The sequence below is a fragment of the Diabrotica virgifera genome, chromosome 9 (genome assembly GCF_917563875.1).
Source record: "Diabrotica virgifera virgifera chromosome 9, PGI_DIABVI_V3a".
NCBI lineage: Eukaryota > Metazoa > Arthropoda > Insecta > Coleoptera > Chrysomelidae > Diabrotica > Diabrotica virgifera.
The window spans coordinates 182,268,320-182,293,555 of record NC_065451.1 but is presented as its reverse complement, the minus strand read 5'-3'; the positions used below and the strand labels follow the sequence as shown (position 1 = coordinate 182,293,555).

The 25,236-nt window shown below is 34.8% G+C and overlaps 1 protein-coding gene across 1 annotated transcript in view; it reads right to left on the bottom strand.

Moving 5' to 3' along the window:
- Positions 1 to 904: 904 nt before the first annotated feature.
- The window catches only part of LOC126891875 (zinc finger protein 271-like), a 52,176-nt gene continuing 27,844 nt past the window's right edge, over positions 905 to 25,236 (bottom strand). The window contains exon 2 of the mRNA XM_050661211.1: positions 905 to 6,586. Within this exon, the coding sequence (XP_050517168.1) occupies positions 4,248 to 6,586 (2,339 nt within the window). The 3' untranslated portion in view covers positions 905 to 4,247. The remainder of the gene's footprint in view (positions 6,587 to 25,236) is intronic.

Here is a 25,236-nt window from a genome sequence, read left to right as displayed (position 1 = left end):
ACTTGTCAAAACTTATCAAAAATTATCTTTTAAGACTGTTCAACTGTGAATTATAATTTTAAATAAATAAAGTATATAAATATTAAGAATATTAAATACTTATGTGTATATATGTATTTTATTTTAATTTAGGCATATAATATACCTAAATTATTTAATTTTGAAGTTTGAACTCTTGACAAAAACGCATCCATAGAAAAAGTACAGTGTACAACACGATAGAAAATGACATATTTCTCTCTCGCTTGATTTGCGGCACTCGCCTCGTGCCTCGGCTCGAACAAACTTCTGCGCTCGTGAGAAATATGTCTTTTTTCTCTCTTGCTGTACAATATACTATTTTCTATTCATCCATTATTTCCTAAAAATATTTCTCATTTTAACTACAATTATAACAAAGTACATTCCTCATTAATAACTCGGCTAGAACTTAACTATGGCCTTTTTCCAGAGCATCTACATAGGATTGGAATCTACGAAACTTCCTTCTGTTCGTGTAATAACGAGTCCATCGGGGATCTGAACCATGTATTCGATTGTTTTAAGGCCATCGGTACATAATTCGCAAATATTTTACGGCTATCCCTACTTCTGTCTTTACACAGCAAATTACGTGTAGTAAAATTCACACTGGTATGGATATGTAAACATTACTAGAATGTCATTCTACTTGACAATGTATCATTAACTTTAAAGAGATGGCTTTTGAATGTTCTTGGATAACTGTTATTTGTATAATTGCAAATTTTAATTGAGTTAATAAATGTGATCATTTTTTCACTAACTATGTATTCAGTGATTGTAATAATTTATATGTACAACAACAACCAATACTCAATAGAGAAAAGAGCAAAAGCGTTAAAGTGATTTTTTAATAATATATTATTACTATGGAACGCTTACAATTAACATCTTTAACAATAAAATACTCGGATCACAGAATATATCCTGACGTATTCTCTGCTTGGATCTTCCCTAAATAATAACCAATAAATAACTTTTTATTAAGTTCACGTATTAAATCAATTACAGTAGAGCGTCGATAATCCGAACTAATTGGTACAGGGTTAGTTCGGATTATCAAATTGTTCGGATCATCGAACATATGTTCAAAATACATACAAAGCTCATAAACATAGTACATATGTACATACGTTTTAGTTACAAGGAATAAAACACCTGCATGATAAACAAATATATTGTATGTATTTCTGCATAAACAAAACAAAAATCCGCGGTCATATTTTGCCCATATTGTCATATTAAATCCAAAAATTCGGTCTGCGATCATATTTTTTAATTTTATAATTTTTTTGTATTCAGATTAGAGAACATTCGGATTACCAGGGTTCGGATTATAGACGCTCTACTGTAAATAAATTTGAAGTTTTTCACAATTCACAATTATTTAATCAACAACTCAAAATATTCCCGATGCCATGTCAAATATTTAAAACTGTCAGTGTCTTGTCATCATATTCTATTTGACTCAGTGCGTTGTATGACAAAGATAGCGAATGTTCGATTTGGAAAATGTCACCACGGACATGGTGTCCATTTTTTCGAATCCTGAAAAAACTAATAAATATTTTTAAAAAAATTTAAACGCAGAATGAAAGACTAAATTATTATCGAGGGCCGAAAGTCCCTTAGAATAAATAAAAACTTTCTTTTGAATGAGATATTTGGAATTAAAAATCACACTACTTTTTCTCTTAGTTTTTCACCCCTGTAACTTATTAAAATACACATTATAGAAGTTTTCAGGGACTTTCGGCCCTCGGTAAGAACATAATATTTCATTCTGCGTTTAAATTTTTAAAAAATACTTATTAGTTTTCTCAGGATTCGAAAAAAATAAATCCCCATTTGAATAGCATTGCAGCCGAAAATGCGCACCCATCCGCTTAATCATAGGATTCATAGGGAACAGTCTCGAAACTTATATTTGGGTTTAATTGACCTAAACATTACCCTTCTGGTAACTAGTTAACATCAGCAATCTTTTATCTTATTCTTTTAAAACAAATTTCACACTTATGAGGTTTTATCACTGCACACAGTGTGCACTCTCAAATGTCCTTTCAAAGCACCTGCTTGACTAAATTGCTTAAAACAAATAATTTCACACTTTTTTTTATTAATGGCTTTGACATAGCCAATTAGCCAGACTCAGGGGTGCGAACCTTTTTATATTAGAAGGCCAATTTTCATTTTACCATTTTTGAGAAGGCCGCATCCATATATATACGATTTAATTAAAGGGATTTATATGCAAAATTAAAATACATAATTTTCTTTGCAATTAATAGTTTATTTTTTAAAATGGCATACAATTAATAAATTCCAAAAAATTTTACATTTAATTTTACGATCCAGAAAATTTAATGGGATTTCTGTGGTTGTTTATTGGATGACAAAAAAGAAATATTTGGTTCAATTGACGTGGTACGTAATTTAAGTTGATCTTCCAAATGAACATCACTTATTTGACTTCTTAGGCGTGTTTTAATTTGAGTCATGCATGAAAATGTTGCCTCGCAACAATATGTACTTCCAAAACATGAAAGAATTCGGGAGAAAATACGGGAGAAATGGACTGAAACATTGCCCCCGTAAGAACTACTGGCGCCTGTGTGCAAAAAAGGATTTTGGCGCCCCTTAAGGCTTAAGATAATGTTTTTTATTTATTTTTTTGAAGGTAGGTAGGTAGGTGCTTCAAATAAAGCAAAATAGGAACAAATAACACCATTGCAACACCATAGCAAATCTTAATTGAATAAATTTTAAGGGGTTTATTGAATTAATTCTGCTGGACCATCTTGTTACACTTAAATAGGGCATAAAATAGTTAGGAGTTAGGTATTTCTTATCTACATTTTTGTCTACGGAATGGGTGTTTGTTATTTTTATAGCGTGATTTTTTATTTTATATCTATAGAAAGACTAATAATGTCATCCAAAAAAAGTAAAACTGAACTATTTAATTTCTCAACTTTTATTTTAAAATTAATTTTTTCTTTTTGATTTTTTTTGTAAATATTTTTGCAATTTTTTACCCTCGGTTTTGGCGCCCCCGAAGGATGGCGCCCGTGTACATTGCACATATGGTAGCGGGGGCCCTGGACTGAAATCAAAATCCACATTTTTTTTACATAAGTTTGCTTTCACAGAAAAAAAAATTATATTAATAATTGTTCAACTGATAAAAATTTTTAAATTGTGCAATGATTACTAAAATTTAAAATTAATTGACCCGTATTTTACTACAATAAAATAGAAAACATTGTTCGATGTTTGTAATATATATTATCTTACAACTTACCTTATTCAAAAAATAAACAACATTTAGTAAAGTTGATACAGTTATACACCGGCAATTTCGTTGCCTCGACGTTACTTGGCTGCGTTCCTTTATGCAACTGCGAGGATCGTTTTCATGGACGTATAAATAAAGATGAACTAGGCATGCTCTACTCTTTGTTCACCGAAATTTGAAGCCAAACAGTTTATAGCGCGGGGAAGGAATCGAGGTGATAGCAGATAGAATGTGACATTTCCTTCTTAGTGAACCTTCCAATAATTGAACGGTATTTGATACAATTTTTTTGTTTGAATAAATGATTACTAATGGTATTTTTAGTATCGTAAACTTTTTTTATCGTTTAGTATCGTAAAATTTTTATAATTTTTAATTTATGAAAAGGCCACATGCGGCCTTAAGGCCGCACGTTCGCCACCCCTGAGCCAGACTATTTGTTTTTTTTATGGTAGTACTATAACAATTTTAAGTTAATATCTAAATCTACTTATTATCTAAATTTACAGGGTGTTATAATATGTTAATGGATACATTTTTCAATTATTTTGTGTGATATTTTTACAATTTTTAATTTTATTATCTAAGCCTATTTAAAATTTAAATTTACAGGACGTTACATATTCGTAAAGACATTGTAACGTCTGCTTATTTTTTGGAAAAAGAATTTCGTTTAAATTGACAGGTAAAGGACAATTTAGATTAATTAACTTTTCATACATTACTTTAATATTTTGTCTATACTGTCCACACTCCAATATGAGGTGCTGTAGATCTCCCATTCCACCACAGGCGCAATATGGGTTATCACTGATACCTATGCTGTGTTTGTATGCTGTAAATTTCACACTTGTAAGGTTTTTCTCCAGTGTGTAACCTTAAATGCTGTTTGAAATGACCTGCTTGACTGAATTGCTCAAAACAAATTTCACACTTGTATGGTGTTTCTCCCTCCGGTGTGTATTCTTAAATGATCTTTCAAACGATGTCTTTGAGAAAACTGCTTAAAACAAATCTCGCACTTGTACGGAGTTTCTCCAGTGTGAACCCTCAAATGTGTTTTTAAATTAATTGCTTCGCTAAATTGCTTAAAACAAATTTCACACTTATGAGGTTTGTCTCCAGTGTGTATTCTCAAATGTTTTTTCAAATCACCTGCTCGACCAAATTGTTTAAAACAAATCTCACACTTATAAGATTTTTCTCCAGTGTGCACTCTCAAATGTCCCTTCAAAGCACCTGCTTCGCTAAATTTCTTAAAACAAATTTCACACTTGTAAGGTTTTTCTCCAGTGTGCACTCTCAAATGTGCTTTCAAATTAGTTGCTTGAGAAAATGGCTTGAAACAAATTTCACACTTATGAGGTTTGTCTCCAGTGTGTATTCTCAAATGTTGTTTCAAACCACCTGCATCACTGAATTGCTTAAAACAAATTTCACACTTGTACGGTGTTTCTCCAGTATGAACCCTCAAATGTCTTTTTAAATTACTTGCTTTGCTAAATTGCTTAAAACAAATTTCACACTTATGAGGTTTGTCTCCAGTGTGTATTCTCAAATGATTTTTTAAATCACTTGCTCCACCAAATTGTTTAAAACAAATCTCACACTTATAAGATTTTTCTCCAGTGTGCACTCTCAAATGTGTTTTCAATGTACCTGCTTGACTAAATTGCTTAAAACAAATTTCACACTTATGAGATTTGTCTCCAGTGTGTATTCTCAAATGTTTTTTCACATAACTTGCATCACTAAATTGCTTAAAACAAATTTCACACTTATGAGGTTTTTCTCCAGTGTGTACTCTCAAATGTCCCTTCAAAGTACCTGCTTCGCTAAATTTCTTAAAACAAATTTCACACTTGTAAGGTTTTTCTCCAGTGTGCACTCTCAAATGTGCTTTCAAATTAGTTGCTTGAGAAAATTGCTTGAAACAAATTTCACACTTATGAGGTTTGTCTCCAGTGTGTATTCTCAAATGTTTTTTCAAACAACCTACATCACTGAATTGCTTAAAACAAATTTCACACTTGTACGGTGTTTCTCCAGTGTGAACCCTCAAATGTCTTTTTAAATTACTTGCTTTGCTAAATTGCTTAAAACAAATTTCACACTTATGAGGTTTGTCTCCAGTGTGTATTCTCAAATGATTTTTCAAATCACTTGCTCCACCAAATTGTTTAAAACAAATCTCACACTTATAAGATTTTTCTCCAGTGTGCACTCTCAAATGTCCCTTCAAAGTACCTGCTGCGCTAAATTTCTTAAAACAAATTTCACACTTGTAAGGTTTTTCTCCAGTGTGCACTCTCAAATGTGTTTTCAATGTACCTGCTTGACTAAATTGCTTAAAACAAATTTCACACTTATGAGATTTGTCTCCAGTGTGTATTCTCAAATGTTTTTTCACATAACTGGCATCACTAAATTGCTTAAAACAAATTTCACACTTATGAGGTTTTTCTCCAGTGTGTACTCTCAAATGTCCCTTCAAAGTACCTGCTTCGCTAAATTTCTTAAAACAAATTTCACACTTGTAAGGTTTTTCTCCAGTGTGCACTCTCAAATGTGCTTTCAAATTAGTTGCTTGACGAAATTGCTTAAAACAAATTTCACACTTGTAAGGCATTTCTCCAGTGTGAACCCTCAAATGTCTTATCAAATGACTTGATTTACTAAATTGCTTAAAACAAATTTCACACTTATGAGGTTTGTCTCTAGTGTGAATTGTTAAATGTTTTTTCAAATCACTTGCTTGACCAAATTGTTTAAAACAAATCTCACACTTATAAGATTTTTCTCCAGTGTGCACTCTCAAATGTCGCTTCAAAGTACCTGCTGCGCTAAATTTCTTAAAACAAATTTCACACTTGTAAGGTTTTTCCCCAGTGTGCATTCGCAAATGTACTTTCAAATTAGTTGCTTGACAAAATTGCTTAAAACAAATTTCACACTTATGAGATTTTTCTCCAGTGTGTATTCTCAAATGTTTTTTCACATCACTTGCATCTCTAAATTGCTTAAAACAAATTTCACACTTGTACGGCGTTTCTCCAGTGTGAACCATCAAATGCCTTTTCAAATTACTTGCTTTACTAAATTGTTTAAAACAAATTTCACATTTGTAAGGTCTTTTTTCCGACACAACTTTCACGTTTTTATTTAGTGTTTTTTCTTCAGTGTGGCGACTCGTGTCATTTCCTTCGTAAGATGAATCTTGGATGAGTTTCTCCATAATTTCCATTCTGTTTTCATCTTGAAGATAACCTAAAATACAAAAAAACTATAATGTAATTATTTGAGTAAAAAGGAAAATGAATGAAATAATCAGGGGTGATTCCATTTCAAATCACTCAATTTTGGATCCCCGATTTGTCTGAAAATTGGTGTATAGCATCTGCGGAATGTAAAAGTAAGACATTTAAGGTCGAATTGTATTCTTCTTCTTCTTTTTTTTTCCTCACAGTGTTAGTTTAAGCGATTTTACGGTGATTTGGACTACGGATTAAACAAATTTGCATTTTCTATCGTAAAGTATCAATGGAAAAATAATATTTTAATACAAAGGACTTAAAAATGTCATTATAAGTTATTTTAATTCAAAATAAGTTTTTGATCAAATTGTAAAGTGTAGCATGATACGGAGTGTAGTAACCATTATACCGTTTTTACATTGTCCTACAAAAACGGTTCTCTTTTACAATCAAGATGGCGGCTAACGTAACAGAAGAATTCATTCGCAATTTTAAATTTAGGCGAGTATTGACACCCCTAAAGCTTAGAAAAATAAAATTTTGGGTAGCTCGGCATGCAAGGTCAAATGCTATCCCGACTGGAATAATATACTTTTTGAGTCTGATATTGTTGCATGTAACTTTTTTTGTATTGTAAAATAATTCAAATCCTTTTAACCACTTAAAGGCCTATGTTTTTGCTATCCGTGGGCAAATTTTAAGCCAAATCGAATATGATGTATTTTGGGAATGGAGGAAAATGTAAAAAAGAAACGGTATTTTAACGTTTTCTACATTAAAATTTGATCAAAAACGTGTTTTGAATCAAAACTACTTGTTTTAATTCCTTATAATGACATTTTGAGTCCCTTCTATTAAAATATTTAATTATTTTTTCCATTGATACTCTACGATAGAAAATGCAAATTTGTTTAAATAAACACCAAATCATGATACTATAAATAACGTTATTTATAGTATCATGCACCAAATAACTGTAAAATCGCATAAAATAACATTTTGAGAAAAAAGAAGAAGAAGACTTCTTGACTTTAAATGTCTTATTTTTACGTCCCGTTAATTAAAAACCTTTCTCGAATTCCTCGTTCAATTTGTGACAAAAAATCTATTTTCCTTTTTTCATGGGACGCTTCGTTTTCATGCAAAAAGTAACACATCTTAACGCTTATAAAGTTTTCGATGAAATTTCTATAGGGATGTGTAGAATAGGGTGGATCGAAAAATCGAAGTTTCGACAACTGTTTTGGAGTAGTGCGCAAAAGTTGCCAATTAATGTTACAAACCTAATTTTTATTTGCGATTTTTCAAAAAAATTTCATCTTCTGCCCTCTACCGGGGGTTGAAAAAAATAAAAAAAAATAAAAAATACGAACTTGATTTTAATTGAAAAGTTAAGTAATAAGTACATGTTATTATTATAAAAATGATATCCAATTGTAATATTTTTGAAATATGCCATACTTATTCTTCTACCCACTCCTTACCCTCCCCCTTAATTTTGATTATCTATTGTTTGTCGTCTCTTTTGAACTCAAATTTTGGCATATCTTTGCGCGAATCAATTTTTGCCTTAATAAAATTGTCTCTTTTTTTGTGACCCAATAACCGACGAAGATGCTTCGGTTACGATCTTTATGATTCTCTCTACAGATTGGGTGTGACAGGGAAATCTAGCGATGTCAATGATTTTCTCAGGAGATCCGGAAATAATATTTTTCAAATCCTCTACTTTCAAACCTTGAAGCAATGGACGGCAAGTTATTTTATTGTTTTGTCAATCAATAAAATCAATATAGTCTTCTGCTTCAAAATTAATTTGTGGAATAATAAAAGGTCGGATGTTAGATGAATTATTATTGGTCTTAGTTTTTGCATTTAGAATGCGACGAAGTGCAAGCTCTCTTATATGCGGGCGAGCGTCATGCAGCCTGCATAGCAGAAGATTTTCCGGATGTGCAAAATAGGCATTTCTTTGAATTATAGGGTCTAGAAAACTTTTCAAATTTTGCTCGAAGTATCAACTACGCTTAATTGTTTGTAAAACATGCTTTGCACCATTCACACATGATGAATTGCATTTGATCTGAAACCATAAAGGAGCATAATCGTGACAATAAATTTGGCCAGTTCCTTTAATTCTAATGTTGGATTTTCAGTGCTAACATAAAGACGTATTGCGATATATGCGATTCGCCAACGTTAGCCATCGAGAATGACTTAACTTTCCAGGGCTTTGGTTTAATAAATCCACAGAACATTCCCCTGTAGAAATTGCGACACAAATTTGAAACAAATATTTTGATCGGCACTTAAGTCAATTAAATCTACTTCTGGTAACTCACAGTCCGGCATATTTTCACAATGCACTATTTGATTTCCTATAGTTCCTGCAAAAGCTCTTGGACTTTGAGTTTGACCGTCAAGCTTTTGGAAAAGATGCCGTAAAAGCAATTCATTAGCGTGAAGCTGACAGATAAATCTTTGTAAAGGGCGGCCTAATTTTAACTCTATACATATTTGAGAAATTATACCATTTTTTCTTCACGTATTTACTACAGTTCCGTCATATCCTACTACCACTAGTTCTTGTAGATTTTACCTATAACTCTCTAAATAGTTCACAATTTGATAAATGCTTAGAGCAGATCCAGAAAGGGGTACTGTGTGACCTAAAAATATGGAGCCTGGCTCTTGAACTACTGAACAGTGCTCTTCAAGTGCGGTTCTTCTGTGTGTGTGGCTTGCCTTCAATATTTTCGATAACGAAGGTTTTATCTTTCCTTCCGTCAAAATATATGGCCTTCAAAGTTTCGGAAGAGTTTTGCATAAAACCTTTTCTTGATTGATCTCTTGCTCTTCTCAGTTTGTTTCTTGAAAGTCCAAAATCGCAGCACCCCGCACCCCGAAGATGGGACCAATATACTAAACAAACCAGGGACGCCAGGACCGGGCTTGTGTTAATAATGCCAAAAAGTTGTTTTTTTTTTCGTTTTTCAAAAGCCTGTAGAGGGCAGAAGATGTAATTTTATCCAAAAGTCGTAATAATACTTTCTTATTGTCGTTACTAAAGGTAAATTTTGGTGGGTATTCGAATTCAATTTGTCAATTTTTTTTTATTTTGCGATTATTATTCCAACATTTTTTTTTTCGTTTTTCAAAGGCCGGTAGAGGGCAGAAGATGTAATTTTATCAAAAAGTTGTAATAACACTTTTTTATTGTCGTTACTAAAGGAAACTTTTGGTGGGTATTCCAAATCAATGTATTAATTTTTTTAAAATATTGCGATAATCGATCCACCCTAGTGTAGAAACTTATTTTGAATACTTTGTAAGCGTTAAGATATTTTATTTTTTGCATGAAAACGAAGCGTCGTATGAACAAACATGTGAATAGATTGTTTGTCAGAAATTGAATAGGGAATTCAAAAATAATTTTTAATTTGAAATATCTTAGTGGCGTACTATTTTTTCTTTAAAAAATTTCAGACCATTACTAGTGCGCGCGCCAATGGTGAATATAAAATTCTTAATTGTGTAACAAAAAATGCGCAATAACTATGTCTTAACACCAACCAAATTTAATTTGCACACCTCAACCCGTTTTTGAGCAATAAACAAATCGTCAGTTTGTAAGAAAAATTTAACACCCCGTATCTCGGAAACAAATGAAAATCGAATAACAACATGAGTTATTTTTAATTATTACGTATATTATACAGTCTTAAAGTTTGGTGCGTTCCTCCCCACTCACCCTGTATATGCAATATTTTTTATACTCATATCAATTGTATAAATGATAAACATACCAAAAATTGAAGGGATCCGCCGAAAACGTCGTAACGCCACATTAGTCAGAGAGATAGAAGCGGATTTTGTGCGTGATAAGTAATATGAAAAAACTATAAGGGGATATGTTGAATTAGTTGTGTACATGACTTTCACCAACGGCCGGAAACCAGAGTTGGGGCCGAGGGTAGTTATAAGGGGTCAAAGTCGCGGATTTTATTATTTTTTTTATGACGCTCAGGATCGAGATAGTGCACCAAAATTTGGGAATAAGTAGGTCATGACGTAACTAAGTAAAATCTCTAGGGGCGGAACGCTGTGTGGCCGACAAAGGGGTGGGGGTAGGGGGTGAATATAAAAAATATAAAGGGTTTTTTGCGCTGTTCGTGATTGAGATAGTGAACCAAAATTTGGGAATAAGTAGATCATTACATTACTAAGTAAAATCCCCAGAGCCGGAAACCAGAGTTAGAGATGAGGGTAGTTATAAGGGGTCAAACTCGCCGTTTTTATTATTTTTTTTGTGACGCTCATGATCGAGAGAGTGCACCAAAATTTGGGAATAAGTAGGTCATGACGTAACTAAGTAAAATCTCCAGGGGTGGCACGCTGCGTGGCCGACAAAGGGATGGGGCAGGGGTGAATACAAAAAATATAAGGGGTTTTTTGCGTCGTTCCTGATTGAGAGAGTGCACCAAAATTTGGGAATAAGTAGACCATGACATAACTAAGTAAAATCCTCAGAGCCGGAAACCAGAGTTGGGCATGAGGGTAGTTATAAGGGGTCAAAATCGCCGTTTTTATTATTTTTTTTGTGACGCTCATGATCGAGATAGTGCACCAAAATTTGGGAATAAGTAGGTCATGAGGTAACTAAGTACAATCTCCAGGGGTGGAACGCTGCGCGGCCGATAAAAGGGTGGGGGTAGGTGTGAATATAAAAAATATAAGGGGTTTTTTGCGACGTGCTAGATTGAGATAGTGCACCAAATTTGGGAATAAGTAGACCATGACTTAGCTAAGTAAAATCCCCAGAGCCGGGAATGAGGCTAGTTTTAAGGGGTCAAAGTCGCAGTGTGTATTATTTTTTTGTGACCCGGCACAACATTTGTCCCCCACGCAGCGTTCCGCCCCTGTAGATTTTACTTAGTAATGTCATGATCTACTTATTCCCAAATTTTGGTGCACTATCTCGATCACGATCGGCAAAAAAAACCCATATATTTTTATACTCACCCCTGCCTACCACCCCTTTGTACCCCAAGCAGCGTTCCGCCCCTGAAGATTTTACTTAGTTACGTCATAACCTACTTACTCCCAAATTTTGGTGCACTATCTCCATCATGAGCGCCACAAAAAAAATAATAAAAACAGCGACTTTTACCCCTTGTAAGTACCCTCGTCCGCCACTCTCGTTTCCGCCTCTGGGGATATTACTTAGTTATGTCATGGTCTACTTATTCCCAAATTTTGGTGCAATATCTCAATCACGCACGTCGCAAAAAAACCCTTACATTTTTTTATATTCACCCCTGCCATACCCCTTTGTCGACCACGCAGCGTTCCACTCCTGGAGATTTTACTTAGTTACGTCATGACCTACTTATTCCCAAATTTTGGTGCACTCTCTCGATCATGAGCGTCACAAAAAAAAATAATAAAAACGGCGACTTTGACCCCTTATAACTACCCTCATCTCCAACTCTGGTTTCCGGCTCTGGGGATTTTACTTAGTAATGTCATGATCTACTTATTTCCAAATTTTGGCCCACTATCTCAATCACGAACAGCGCAAAAAACCCTTTATATTTTTTATATTCACCCCTACCCCCACCCCTTTGTCGGCCACGCAGCGTTCCGCCCCTAAAGATTTTACTTAGGTACGTCATGACCTACTTATTCCCAAATTTTGGTACACTATCTCGATCATGAGCGTCATAAAAAAAAATGATAAAATACGCGACTTTGACCCCTTATAACTACCCTCGGCCCCAACTCTGGTTTCCGGCCGTTTATTGAAAGTTATGTACACAACTAATTCAACATATCCCCGTATAGTTTTTCCATATTACTTATCACACACAAAATCCGCTCCCAGCTCTTAGACTACATTGTTTGTTTTCGAGAAGTCGAAGAAAAAGTTTTAAAATTGTGATAATGGTGAGTTTTTACATTTTGAGAGTGCGAGTAATACAGTTTGTAATTTGTATTAATTTACAAACTGTATTACCGACCCTTAAAATGTATAAGCTTGTCATTGTTATAATTTTAAAACTTTTTTTCTATTCCTTAAAAACGAGTGATGTGGCGCTTACAACGTTATTCGGCGGACCCATTCAATTTATGACAATAAAAAAAACTTTTTCAAATACATAACATTTTATTACCTTCATTCAATTTACATAAAAATTTACAAACTTTTGTATTCGAAGTGTGTAAGTACTTGGAGGGAATGCGAGAATAGCGGAGAAATCTTGCAACTTTCTTACAGTCGGAAAAATGAAATAATAGGGCTTTTCATCGATTGTCATTTGTTTCGAGAGACTGTGAATGAAAAGCCCTATACCATGATACTATGACAAGAAGATAAATCAACGCGCATGATGGTCTTGCATCCCTATCGCTCACCGTGACGTAAACCAGAGACAACTTTCCTGGCGCCAAGTTGAATTCTTTATTTGTGTTCATGTTCATTCGTGTTAGTACAATAGTTATCTCTCACGTGTTGCTTCAAAACGTATTGAATGAGATTTTTGTTTATCGTTTATGTAGGAAAACTTTTATATTATTTTTTTTCTCTGATTCTGGCTTTGGTTTAGTAGAACCTTTAGCCACGTAATTGTATAACTTATCACTAAGTCAGGGGAGTAATGTGTAGTGTGTGTACAATAAATATATTATACACGGCTCACTAAAATAATTAGTTACGCCCCTGTACTACTGATTACTTAAAATTCAAGTAGTATTTATGTAACCTTTCTGGAAACTCCAGGTTATTGTTGAGACTCGCATTTGAACCCCTCGCCGGGGCAGATCGTAAAAAGCTTCCTAACGAGAATCATCTCTAATCTATCGACGCTCCCGCTATTCGTAAAAAGGCCGCATTTTACCGGCTTTTTTTGCTATCGTTTTATACCGCTCAGATAATTCAATCTGCTCAGTATTATCGACGATGATTTATTTAGCGTATTAGTGAGTGCCTTACAAATGAACCAAATGGATTATGGAATTCAATCAGAGCTCTGATGTGACACGTCATCAAGGAATAAAACTGTAAGTACTCTACATGTATGTGAACATAACTTATTAGTCGTGATACTGTATGCATTTTGAACCATATACCTCTCGTAGCAAATATTCTTTGTGCCATTTATGCAGATAATACTTTAAATTACATATGAAAAATCGTTATCTACTCTTAACCAGCTTACCTATGGGAATATACTCTATAACCGTACAATAAGTATAGGTTACTATTGTTAAGGATACTTTACGTATTGCCTAAACATTTCTGTTCCATCGAGCCGTATCATATTAATTATTTATTAATTAAATCCTCAAGGTCCTTCGTATTTGCATATTTTGATAATCTCTATTCTGAGAATAACGGTTTTTCATTTATAGTGTCTTTCTGTTGCATTTGGAAATTTCCAAGCCACGCCGCCCCGGCACAAAAATAAAATATTCCTCTCTTTCTGCACTCAAATTCTCAGTATTTAACCCAGCACGTCTCTACAATAGCTGGTAGGTTGTTAAGCCCGGTCTACACGTGCAATTTCAGAAACTACTTGCTTTGTTCAAATAAAGGAGTCGTTTTGTTTGTATGAAAAAATATTTGCATATATTACATTATTTTATTTTCGTAAATATATTTTTCTGTTTATAGTATACAAAAAGTGTACTCATTTCTTGGCTGATAGTACGGGTGTTATAATTTTAACATTGTTTGTTCAACCTTTTGATTTAAATTAAATTTATAATTTTGAATCCGATTAAGCCTGGTTCACAGGTTACAAAAATTATTAAAAATAATTTTGTTTTCTTGCATAAATTGTAAGTTTTTGCTACATTTAGCTTCGCTTAAGCTCATTTTACACTTCTAGAAAACTATAGAAAATAAATAATTGTTTTTTCCTTCAATTTAATTAATTTAAATACTTGTTAAGGGTGTCTCACACTTGCTGAAAAATACCCATTTTGGAAAATTGCATATATTTTGAAATTTTATAGTTTTGCATTTCATATACTAATCTGCGCTCATACAGGGTGATACTATTAAGCCAATCTCACACTATTAAACGTGTAATATATAATATATTGTACATATTCTCTCATTTTCGCATCGATTTATAGGTTTAGACATTTGCAAATAATCTATCTAATCTCACATTCTCGCAACATGGCTGACCGATCAAAATATAACCGACAGAGGCTCACCGCAAAACTTGATATAACCAAGTTGGCTGATTCGGTTCCCACAACTCTTAATTCTCTAAACAAATATAAAATTCGTGAAATAATTTCACAACTCAAACATTCTTACGGACTTTTCCGCGATGCTCAAAATGTGCTGGAGACGATCCCCGAGGAACCTACCCCCTCTACTGATTCCTCTGTGGTTTTTGATAAATATTTGGATACAATTTCTCTATTGGAAGAAAGGTTAGAGGTCATTGAAAGTTCTAATGTGACTGCTACCCCCTCCCTCCAATTTGACCCTAATTCTTCTCTAACCTCACAGTCTATGGCTAGGCAACGAACAGTAAACCTCCCTCGTATTCAGTTAAAACCATTTAGTGGCTTAGTTACTGAATACAATTCATTCATTGAGACCTTTGATACAATAATAGGATCTGATACTACATTAAGTGATCTGGAAAAACTCATTTACCTCAAAAGTTTTCTAACTTCCGAGCCTTTGACGCTTCTCGAGCATATCCCACTCACAGGTGACAATTACAAAATAGCCCGGGATAACCTGACACAAAGGTACGCCAACTCTAAATCGCTTATCAAAACTCTCATCTCTCAAATTCTTGATGCGCCTCCTATTTCTGGAAACGCAAATCACTCACAATTAAGAAATTTTCATACGGTCATGTCAAATAATTTCAAGGCCCTATTGAACTTGAATAGGCCCCCTTCAGATCTCTTGCATTTACTTCTCATACATATCGCTACTCAGAAACTCGACGCACCTACCATTAGGGCTCTTGAGTTCCAATCCGGTGGTAGCCAAGCTACCCCTGATTTTGTCCATTTTCTAGGGGAAATCGAGACACGCGTTGTTCATCTTGAGAATATTCAATCTCAATCAAAACCAAAATCGACTACTACTTCCAGACACTCTTTACACCTAGCCTCAGACACTTCTACCAGTAACCTTTCGCCTCGCTTAGGTCCTAAGAAATGTTCCTATTGCAACGACTCTCACTCGATCTACTCTTGTCCTCAGTTCAAGCAGTTGAATTCTAAAGAACGTTTTAGTTTTGTCAAACAAAATAAATTTTGTATTAATTGTCTTGGGTCTCACATGCTCGATCAGTGTAAATCCAAATTCTCTTGCATAGTTTGTAAATCTCGTCATCACACGTTGCTCCATTTCGACAAAACGGGTCATAGTAACCCTTCCGCGGCTGTTGGCCAACACAACTCAAATAATCATAATAAAACCGCTATCTCAAATAACTCCCATACACAGGGTAATTCACAACAGGGGCCCTCACATGTTAGAGCTCCTGAAACGGAAGTTAATCTTCAAAATTCGACTCCACATTCAATGGCTCTATCTGCAGCCTCGCTTGATAATCATTTGGTGTTATTAAGCACACTCCAGGTCTATCTTGTCGCTCCTAGCGGCAAGAGGGTCTTCGCAAAGGCACTTTTAGACTCGGCCTCACAGGTTTCATTTATTAGTGCTGACCTCGTAAAGGAACTGTCACTCACCACTAGAGATGGAAAATTACGGATCAATGGAATTAACTCCACCTCATCCTCGTCTCAATCTATTGTAGATACAACAATTTTCGCTGTCGCTAACGACGTTCCTTTTGACATCTCGTGCTCTGTACTCCCAAAGATAACAAATCCGCTTCCTCAAATTTCTATTTCGGCGAGCAAACTAAACATACCCTCAGAGATACCATTAGGTGATCCGATGTTCCATGTAACATCCCCAATTGGTATCCTGCTCGGTGCAGACCTGTATAACGATATCATTCAACCTGAAATAATTCGTTTGGGAAAAGGTCTTCCCGTTCTTCAACGCACTCTACTCGGGTACACGATATCAGGGTCAGTTCCAGACTTTGCTCTTAAGTCGAAAAATACTAAAAAGGCTTTGGAATTTTATTCAAACTCTCTCGTTACTTGTTGTTCTCATAACACTCCTTCCGCCGTAAATGAGCCGGTAGTGTCCAACGAGGAACTATCCGATCATTTACAAAAATTCTGGGAGCTGGAAGAAGCCGCTCCTCAGAACACCGATCTCATTAATGATCACCCCGCTGAAATTAATTTTGTAAAACATGTTAATGTTCTCCCCAATGGACGATATGAGTCCACACTCAATCTCAAACTCCCTATCGAAGATATAGACATGGGAAATTCGTTTCTCTCGGCAAAAAGACGTTTTCTCAGTCTCGAGAAACGTTTTCAACTCAACCCTGATTTATTGGAAAAATATCAGGACATTATATCGGAATATCTCAATAACGGACAAATAATTCAAGTGCCGTTAAAAATGCTAAATGACTCAGGTAAACCTAATTACTTTCTCCCTCACTTTCCCGTTTTCAAATCCAACTCTACTACTTCCACTCGTATAGTTTTCGATCCAAACAATAAATCGTCTACGGGAATCTCCCTCAGTGACGTCATAGACAAAGGTTATGTCGTCCAACATGAACTTTTTGACATTCTCGCTAAGTTTCGTCAGTTTAAATTCGCACTAGTAGGCGACATCAAGGCTATGTTCCTACAAATCGCCATTTGTCCCACTGAAACATTTCTGTTAAATTTTCTCTTTAGGGACAATATTCAGCAGCCTTTACGGTGCTATCAATTTCAAAGATTACCCTTCGGGCTCCCAAGTAGCCCATTTATCGCTCAAAGAGTTATCAAGCACATCGCTGACAACAACAAACATACCCACGAACTTGCTACTAGTGTTCTGCAAGAATCTATCTATATGGATGACCTGATCAGCGGTGCTGACAGTCTTCATGAATTAAGTTGTCTTTTCGAACAATTAACTTCTTTGCTAGAAACCCATGGTTTCCTCCTCCACAAGTGGAACTGCAGTTCTTCAGAATTTCTGTCTCAACACAATTTAAATCCCGTCTCTGAAGTCAGTCTTAACTTCACGGGATCTGATAAAGTCTTAGGCATATTCTGGGATTCAGAACGCGACCACTTTTCGTTTAAAACTCCTATCTTCAAGTTGGCTAATGTTGTTACTAAACGTACTATTCTCTCCTACATTGCTACTTTGTATGACCCGCTAGGATGGTTATCCCCTGTCCTTGTGAACGCTAAGCTCTTGATACAGGAAATATGGTCCCAGAAATTGGACTGGGATCAACCCATTGACTCACCCATCATTATGAAAAATTGGCAAAACCTCTTATCGACATTCAAAACTATAGAAGAGGTCAAGGTACCTCGATGCTTACTTTTACAAAAGAAAGTTGTTGATGTTCAATTAATTATTTTCACCGACGCATCGGAAAAAATATACAGCACTTGTGTGTATCTCAAAGCGACATACTCAGACTTTTCTGTATCGTCGCGGCTTATCGCTTCTAAAAACAAAATTTCTCCGCTAAAAAATAAACTCACCATCCCCAAATTGGAACTTTGTGGAATAGTGTTGGGAGTCACTCTGGCTCATAGACTTTTTCACATCTTCAAGAAAAATTTGAGTATATCTTCATCTCATCTCTTTGCTGACTCTACAATTGCCTTGTCTTGGATACTTTCTAAAAAACACATTTGGAACATTTTTGTACAAAACAGAATTCAAAAGGTCAATTCCTTGTTGGAAACTTTTCCTTGTGATTTCCATTTCGTCAGAAGTCACGAAAACATCGCTGACCCCGCTTCCAGAGGGATAAATGTCTTTGATAATCCCCAGACCACCGAAGACTGGTTATGCGGACCTAGCTTTATTAGAGACAATCCCATCGATTTTTCTCTTCATCAAATTCCTCATTTTCAGGATGATCTTCCTGAATTAAGGAAGTTAGTTGTCTCAAACATAGCAACAAATCACGAACTCAACGACACCTTTGAAAATCTATTCGCTAAATCTTCTTCTTTTCGTAAAATTCAAAGAATTGTCGCTTATCTTTTTAGATTCATCAGTAATATTAAAAAGAAAATAAATAACTCTCCACGAGATACGGATATATTGACGCCACCCGAAATGGAGATCGCTGATCACGCGATCATCAGGTATATCCAAAGTATCTACTTTAAAAAAGAGATTCTTGAATTGAAAAATGCTAAACTCGTGACCAATAAAGCCATTCGTAAACTCAACCCCTTCCTACAACATAATGATGGGCTGATTCGTGTGGGAGGACGTCTCCGACACGCCCCCATATCGTATAATCAAAAACACCCCATTCTACTTCCTTCTAAATGTCGAGTTGTAGAACTAATCTTGACTCAAGCTCATCATAAGTTATTACATTCAGGCGCGCAAACAGTACTTTCGTATGTCAAAATGAAGTACTGGCCAATTGACGGATTAAGACAGATTAAACGCTTAATTCGTAAGTGTGTAAACTGTTTCCGATTCATGACACCCAATTCTGTTCAACAGATGGCAGATATGCATCCCGATCGTGTACTCCCCACTAGACCCTTCCAAGTCGTCTCAGTGGACTATGGGGGGTTCTTCTTAATTAAGTCCTCACATTTGAGGAAGGCACCGCTTTACAAAGCATACGTAGCCTATTTCATTTGCATGAGCACTAAATGTGTTCATATCGAACTCGTCACAGGATTAAGCGCAGAAGCCTATATTCTTACTCTGAAAAGGTTTATTGCCAGAAGATCCACGCCCAGTATTATTTGGAGCGACAATGCCACAAATTTCCATGGGGCAAAAAATGAAATGCGCGAATTCTATGATTTTTTCTTAAATCAAAATAATTCGGAACAGATTAAGGAATTCTGTACTCAAAACTCCATAACTTTCAAGATGGGTGTTCCCCGCAACCCCCATCAATTCGGCCTCCATGAGGTAGGAATAAAGAGTGTGAAGTATCACCTCTATCGAATTATAGGAAATTCCCACTTCACCTTTGAAGTGTTTAACACAGTATTATGCCAAATCGAGGCTATTCTAAATTCGAGACCCATCACTAGGATGTCGTCTGACGCCAATGACTTCGCTTTCCTATCTCCAGCTCACTTCCTAGTTCAAAGAAGTTTAACCGCGCCCCCTGAACCAAGTGTTTCAGAGATACCTGAAAATAGGTTGAATCTTTTTCAGCGTATTAGTAAAATTCAACAGCAATTTTGGAAATTGTGGAAAAAAGACTATCTTTGCCTCCTGCAGCAAAGAAATAAATGGACCGACCCTACTGACCCTGTCAAGATCGGGGATTTGGTTCTGTTGAAGGAGGATGGTACTCCTCCACTCTTATGGCCAACTGCCAGGGTAATAGATGTATTGCCTGGTAAGGATGGTCTAGTTCGTACTGTCAAGATTCACACTACTCACGGTGATTTTCTTCGTGGTATTACGAAAATCGCTGTGATTCCCCTGGAAGATTAAAATCTATCCCTAGGGGGAAAACTTATCGTTTTCCTCCATTTTATCGTTGTTACCCCTTGTGTATATAAACTCTAATTTCTTCAAACATTTCTTATCGTTGTGCACATCTTTGCCAATCCCCTCTCTTCGAGGTGATATAGGCCATCTCTCTCGCCTGTCGCCCCCGGCAATATGTACAATAAATATATTATACACGGCTCACTAAAATAATTAGTTACGCCCCTGTACTACTGATTACTTAAAATTCAAGTAGTATTTATGTAACCTTTCTGGAAACTCCAGGTTATTGTTGAGACTCGCATTTGAACCCCTCGCCGGGGCAGATCGTAAAAAGCTTCCTAACGAGAATCATCTCTAATCTATCGACGCTCCCGCTATTCGTAAAAAGGCCGCATTTTACCGGCTTTTTTTGCTATCGTTTTATACCGCTCAGATAATTCAATCTGCTCAGTATTATCGACGATGATTTATTTAGCGTATTAGTGAGTGCCTTACAAATGAACCAAATGGATTATGGAATTCAATCAGAGCTCTGATGTGACACGTCATCAAGGAATAAAACTGTAAGTACTCTACATGTATGTGAACATAACTTATTAGTCGTGATACTGTATGCATTTTGAACCATATACCTCTCGTAGCAAATATTCTTTGTGCCATTTATGCAGATAATACTTTAAATTACATATGAAAAATCGTTATCTACTCTTAACCAGCTTACCTATGGGAATATACTCTATAACCGTACAATAAGTATAGGTTACTATTGTTAAGGATACTTTACGTATTGCCTAAACAGTGTGTGTGTTGAGTAAGTGTCTTGTTACTTTGCAAAGTCGACGTCATTGTCTTTGCAAAGAGACGCTAATTGTTTCCGAACGTCTGAGGTCCCTAACTTTTATATTATATAGTTATATAAATTTTGTGGTGAAAACGTTCAGTTTACTGTGTTAATATCACCTAATTTGTTTATCGAACGCAAGTTGCTCTCGGCTATCTGTAACTACTTTATAAAGAAGACTAATTTTTGTTTACCATGTATTGGTGGGTTCTTTAAACAATAACAATAAAAACACTGGACGGAAGGGCCGCCCGAGAACTTTATCGTACTGATCTATTATCGTTATAGTACTAGATACTGGAATTCTATAAAAATAACAAAGTTACTCGTTATTTTGATATTTTAGAAACACCTACTGTACTTAAAAGTATTTTATGGTTCTACGCATCATCAATTCCTGCATTTGAGAAAATGTTCGATGCCATATTTCGGGGACACACTATAGATGTGTAGATTATTGCATAAATCAATAGAATATTATAGTCATACTTTCATTTCAAATTAGTTCATTTTTCTGAGAAATTAATAGTTTACAATATTTGCATTTAATTCTATTTCGATTACGTCAGTCAATGCGCGAGATTAAGAACAAGATATTATCTCCAAATTCTATCCTACTGCATGGATTTTAATGAAATTTTGGGAGTAGCCCAATCTCCTAATTCAAAGTCTATTCTATATACTATGGCGCTTTTATCATGGGGGAAGTTCCCACCACTTCTCAGGGGTGAAATATTTTTATTTTCGAATTACATGGAGAAAAAGGAAGATTTTTAAGAAAATTTAAAAATTCATTCTATAATTTGATCACATTTTTTACAAAAACCATTCATTTTAAACCCGTTCAACTTTTTGAAAGTAGAAATAAAACTATATATTAAAAGGTATTGTAGAAGGAAAACAATGCATTTAAATTATGGTAGATGGGGAGTTAAATGTATATACTTTTCATTTTTCCTTAAAGTACATTAGTCATATATTTTTTTGCACCATATCTCGCTTAGTTTGTAAGTAACTGACATTTAACGGTGCTCGTTTTAAAGGCCTTTTCAAACACTACAAAAGGTGTTGGTAGCATTATACACCTAAAACCTACCGTTCCTCTGTTATTTCAAGTTGAATACACCAATTTGAGCATGCACCAAAAAACAAACTATTTTCACCTACCATACCTATCTCTTTTTGTATTATAAATAGAACATTTACGAAGGAACGAATCTCTTTATTAATTATAATCTAAAAAATGTTTTATATAGTGTTTTTAGTTCGATGCATAGTTTTTAAGGTATTTACAAAAAATCCGTCCGAAAAGGTGTCATTTTTCAATGAAAATGGCCAATTTTCAACTACGCATAACTCAAAAAGTATTGAGTTCTCAAAAAAAAAAAGTATAGACCAGTTTTTGATTAGAAATAGGTTCTTTAGCCACTTCCGTGCTTATTTTGACCAACAAATTTTCCACCCCCTTGAAGAAGTGGGAACCGCCCCAAGATAAAAGCGCCATAGTATATAGGGTAGATTTTGTTTCTTGAGCTATTCCCTACTTACTGTGAAAATATCAAGTACATCAATGTAGTAGGATGGAATTCGGAGTCAAGTACCCTCATTGACTGCCCTACAATAATGCTCTGCTATGAACGCGTGAGAGAGGACACACATAAGATTATAGCAAAATTTCTATTTACCGTAACTTTTCGAGTTTTGAGCTACAGCAATGAATTGTATGTCATTGGAAAGGTAATTTTGCATTCTTTCAAAATATGTTAAAATATACAGGGCGTATCTAAAAAAATTAAGATTTTTTATTCATTTCCGGTTCAACCGGAAGCCATATTTTTGGTAAAATTTATTGTGATAATAGATAATAAAGTACAGTGGAACCCCGATAAGTCGGCCCCCGATAACCCGGAAGTCCGGCTAACCCGGACCGATTTTCATCAGATAAACATTTTGATTTTCTTTACATATTTTGTATTTTGACAACGACAGCCAATCTGGGCGTCGAAATGTTAATAAAATTATTTTTCAATTTAATTGTGGCTTATTTCCCATCAAAGTACATAGTTAATTATCAGACAAACATTTCAACAATAAAAATGTATGTAATATAATATTTGAGAGATAATACGTATTTGTGTAATTTGAACTACATAATATACCATAGTAAAAATGACTCATGGCACACAACGTTCATTGTCGTGTTATCGAAAACAACAGGCACCTGTAAGTATCCTTTATTCATTTGAAACTGTCTTAGCATTGTTTAGAAAAGATTAAAAGACTATTAAAATTCTTTTTCAAACAATGGCCTTAGTCTTCACTGTTATTAAATAACATAACTTCCTTGCGATTGAGACGGTATTGTGTGTAGTAAAGTCGCATTGTTCGCTTCCGTTCTGTAATCGTTCGTAAATCTATTCAGATTTTGTGTTTGCGGCAATAAAACGTAAAAATGTTGTTTTTGTTTCAAAATGATATCAAAAGACAGTTTGGACAATCGGTGCAAAGCTAATAAAGCTAAAAATGAGACTCTCGACGACGCTCTGTATGTGTGGTTTTGTGCGGAACGCGAACGTGGTTTACCAGTGTCTGTGTGCCAGTTATAACGGAGTTTATCTGTAAGCATACCATATTTTATTAATTTTTACCATTTTCTCCGGCTAACCCGGATTTTCGATAACCCGGATCGGCCGCGGTCCCGATTAATTCGAGTTAACGGGGTTCCACTGTACCATATATGTCTGCAAAATTTCAAATTTTAGTTTCTATTAAGAAGGAAGTTACGGGCACTCGAATATTTTTTTATAAAAAATTCATAACTCCCCTCCTATGGGGAGTTAAGATATATGACTAATGTCATTCAATTTACTGATAGGATATCAAAAATATATCAAAAAATAAAAAAATTCCTTGGAGCCATTTTTGAGAAAATCTAGTTCAAATTTATGTCAAAATTTGACCCCTTAAATATAGGCAACCCGTAACTTTTTCTGAAAAACGATAACATCCTTCTTATAGCCCCATCTTTAGGCTATGTAACGACTTTTTCAAATTAAACTTATCTTAAACAAGTTTTTAGATAGATAGGGAAATGTGTCGGGTGGGCGGTCGGCCATGCTGGCCGCCATTTTGAATTTGGAAATGTCAAATTCCGTATTTTTATTTACCTATCGATGAGCTTACTTTGAGTTGAATTTCATTCATTTCGGTCAAAATTTGCAAAAATGGGCCCTAAATAACCCCCCTATTTCGGCCCCCCTTTGAGAGGTTTTTTTTAAAAGCTTAGTTTCTCGACAAAATTCTCTTAAACTTACTCATACCGAATTTCATCAAAATCGGTCCAGTAGTTTTTGCTGGGCGGTGGCGACATACGTACGTACGTACATACTTCCGACATGTTTTTTTATTTGCTTTTTAGACTCAGGGGGACTCAAAACGTCGAAAAAAAGTGAAATCTGAAAAAATTTTTTTGCACGATCCTATAACTTTATCTATTATACTATACTACGTATATAGTACGATAAAGTAAAAAAGTAAAACTTTTTCGAAGTGTCGTTTTTTCGTGTTTCCTAGAGACAAACACATTCGTAAAGTGTGGGTCTCCAAGTGTTTTCAGCGAGACAAAATTAATGTAGATACCACGAGAATAATATGCTCAAAACATTTTACAGAATCTGACTATTGTTTAAAAGAAAAACTATTGGGATTACCTGACAACAAGTGGAAGTTAAGAAATTATGCAATACTTTCTCTTCATTTAATAAAGGCCCCAAGTGCTAAAACATCGATTGAAAATACACTCAAAAGAAGAATAGAGATAAGAAATGTATTAAAAACATGTAAGTATTTTGATTTTATACACAATTTAACGACAGACAAAATGTTTCTATATATACTAATGGCCATTTTAATAGAACTCTGAATTCGAAGTACACTTTATTTTTGATAGCTCCATAAATAACTCATTTTGGATGTATTTTTTACTACGAATATGGTAATGAAATGTGTTATTTATATATTTAACTTTTATTACAGAGAAAACATAAATGAACTACAATCCGAAATGTCAAATGTGTTAGATCAGATTGCAAAACAAGCAGTAGCAGAAACTTGCGACACAAAATTTAAGGATATCGCTACTCAAACTGTAATGTAAGAGAAAAAACCTGTTTTTAAAATCTACAAATTTACATAATACATATTTGTTATGATCTACTTAAAAATTATTTAATTTAAGTGAAAACGACAT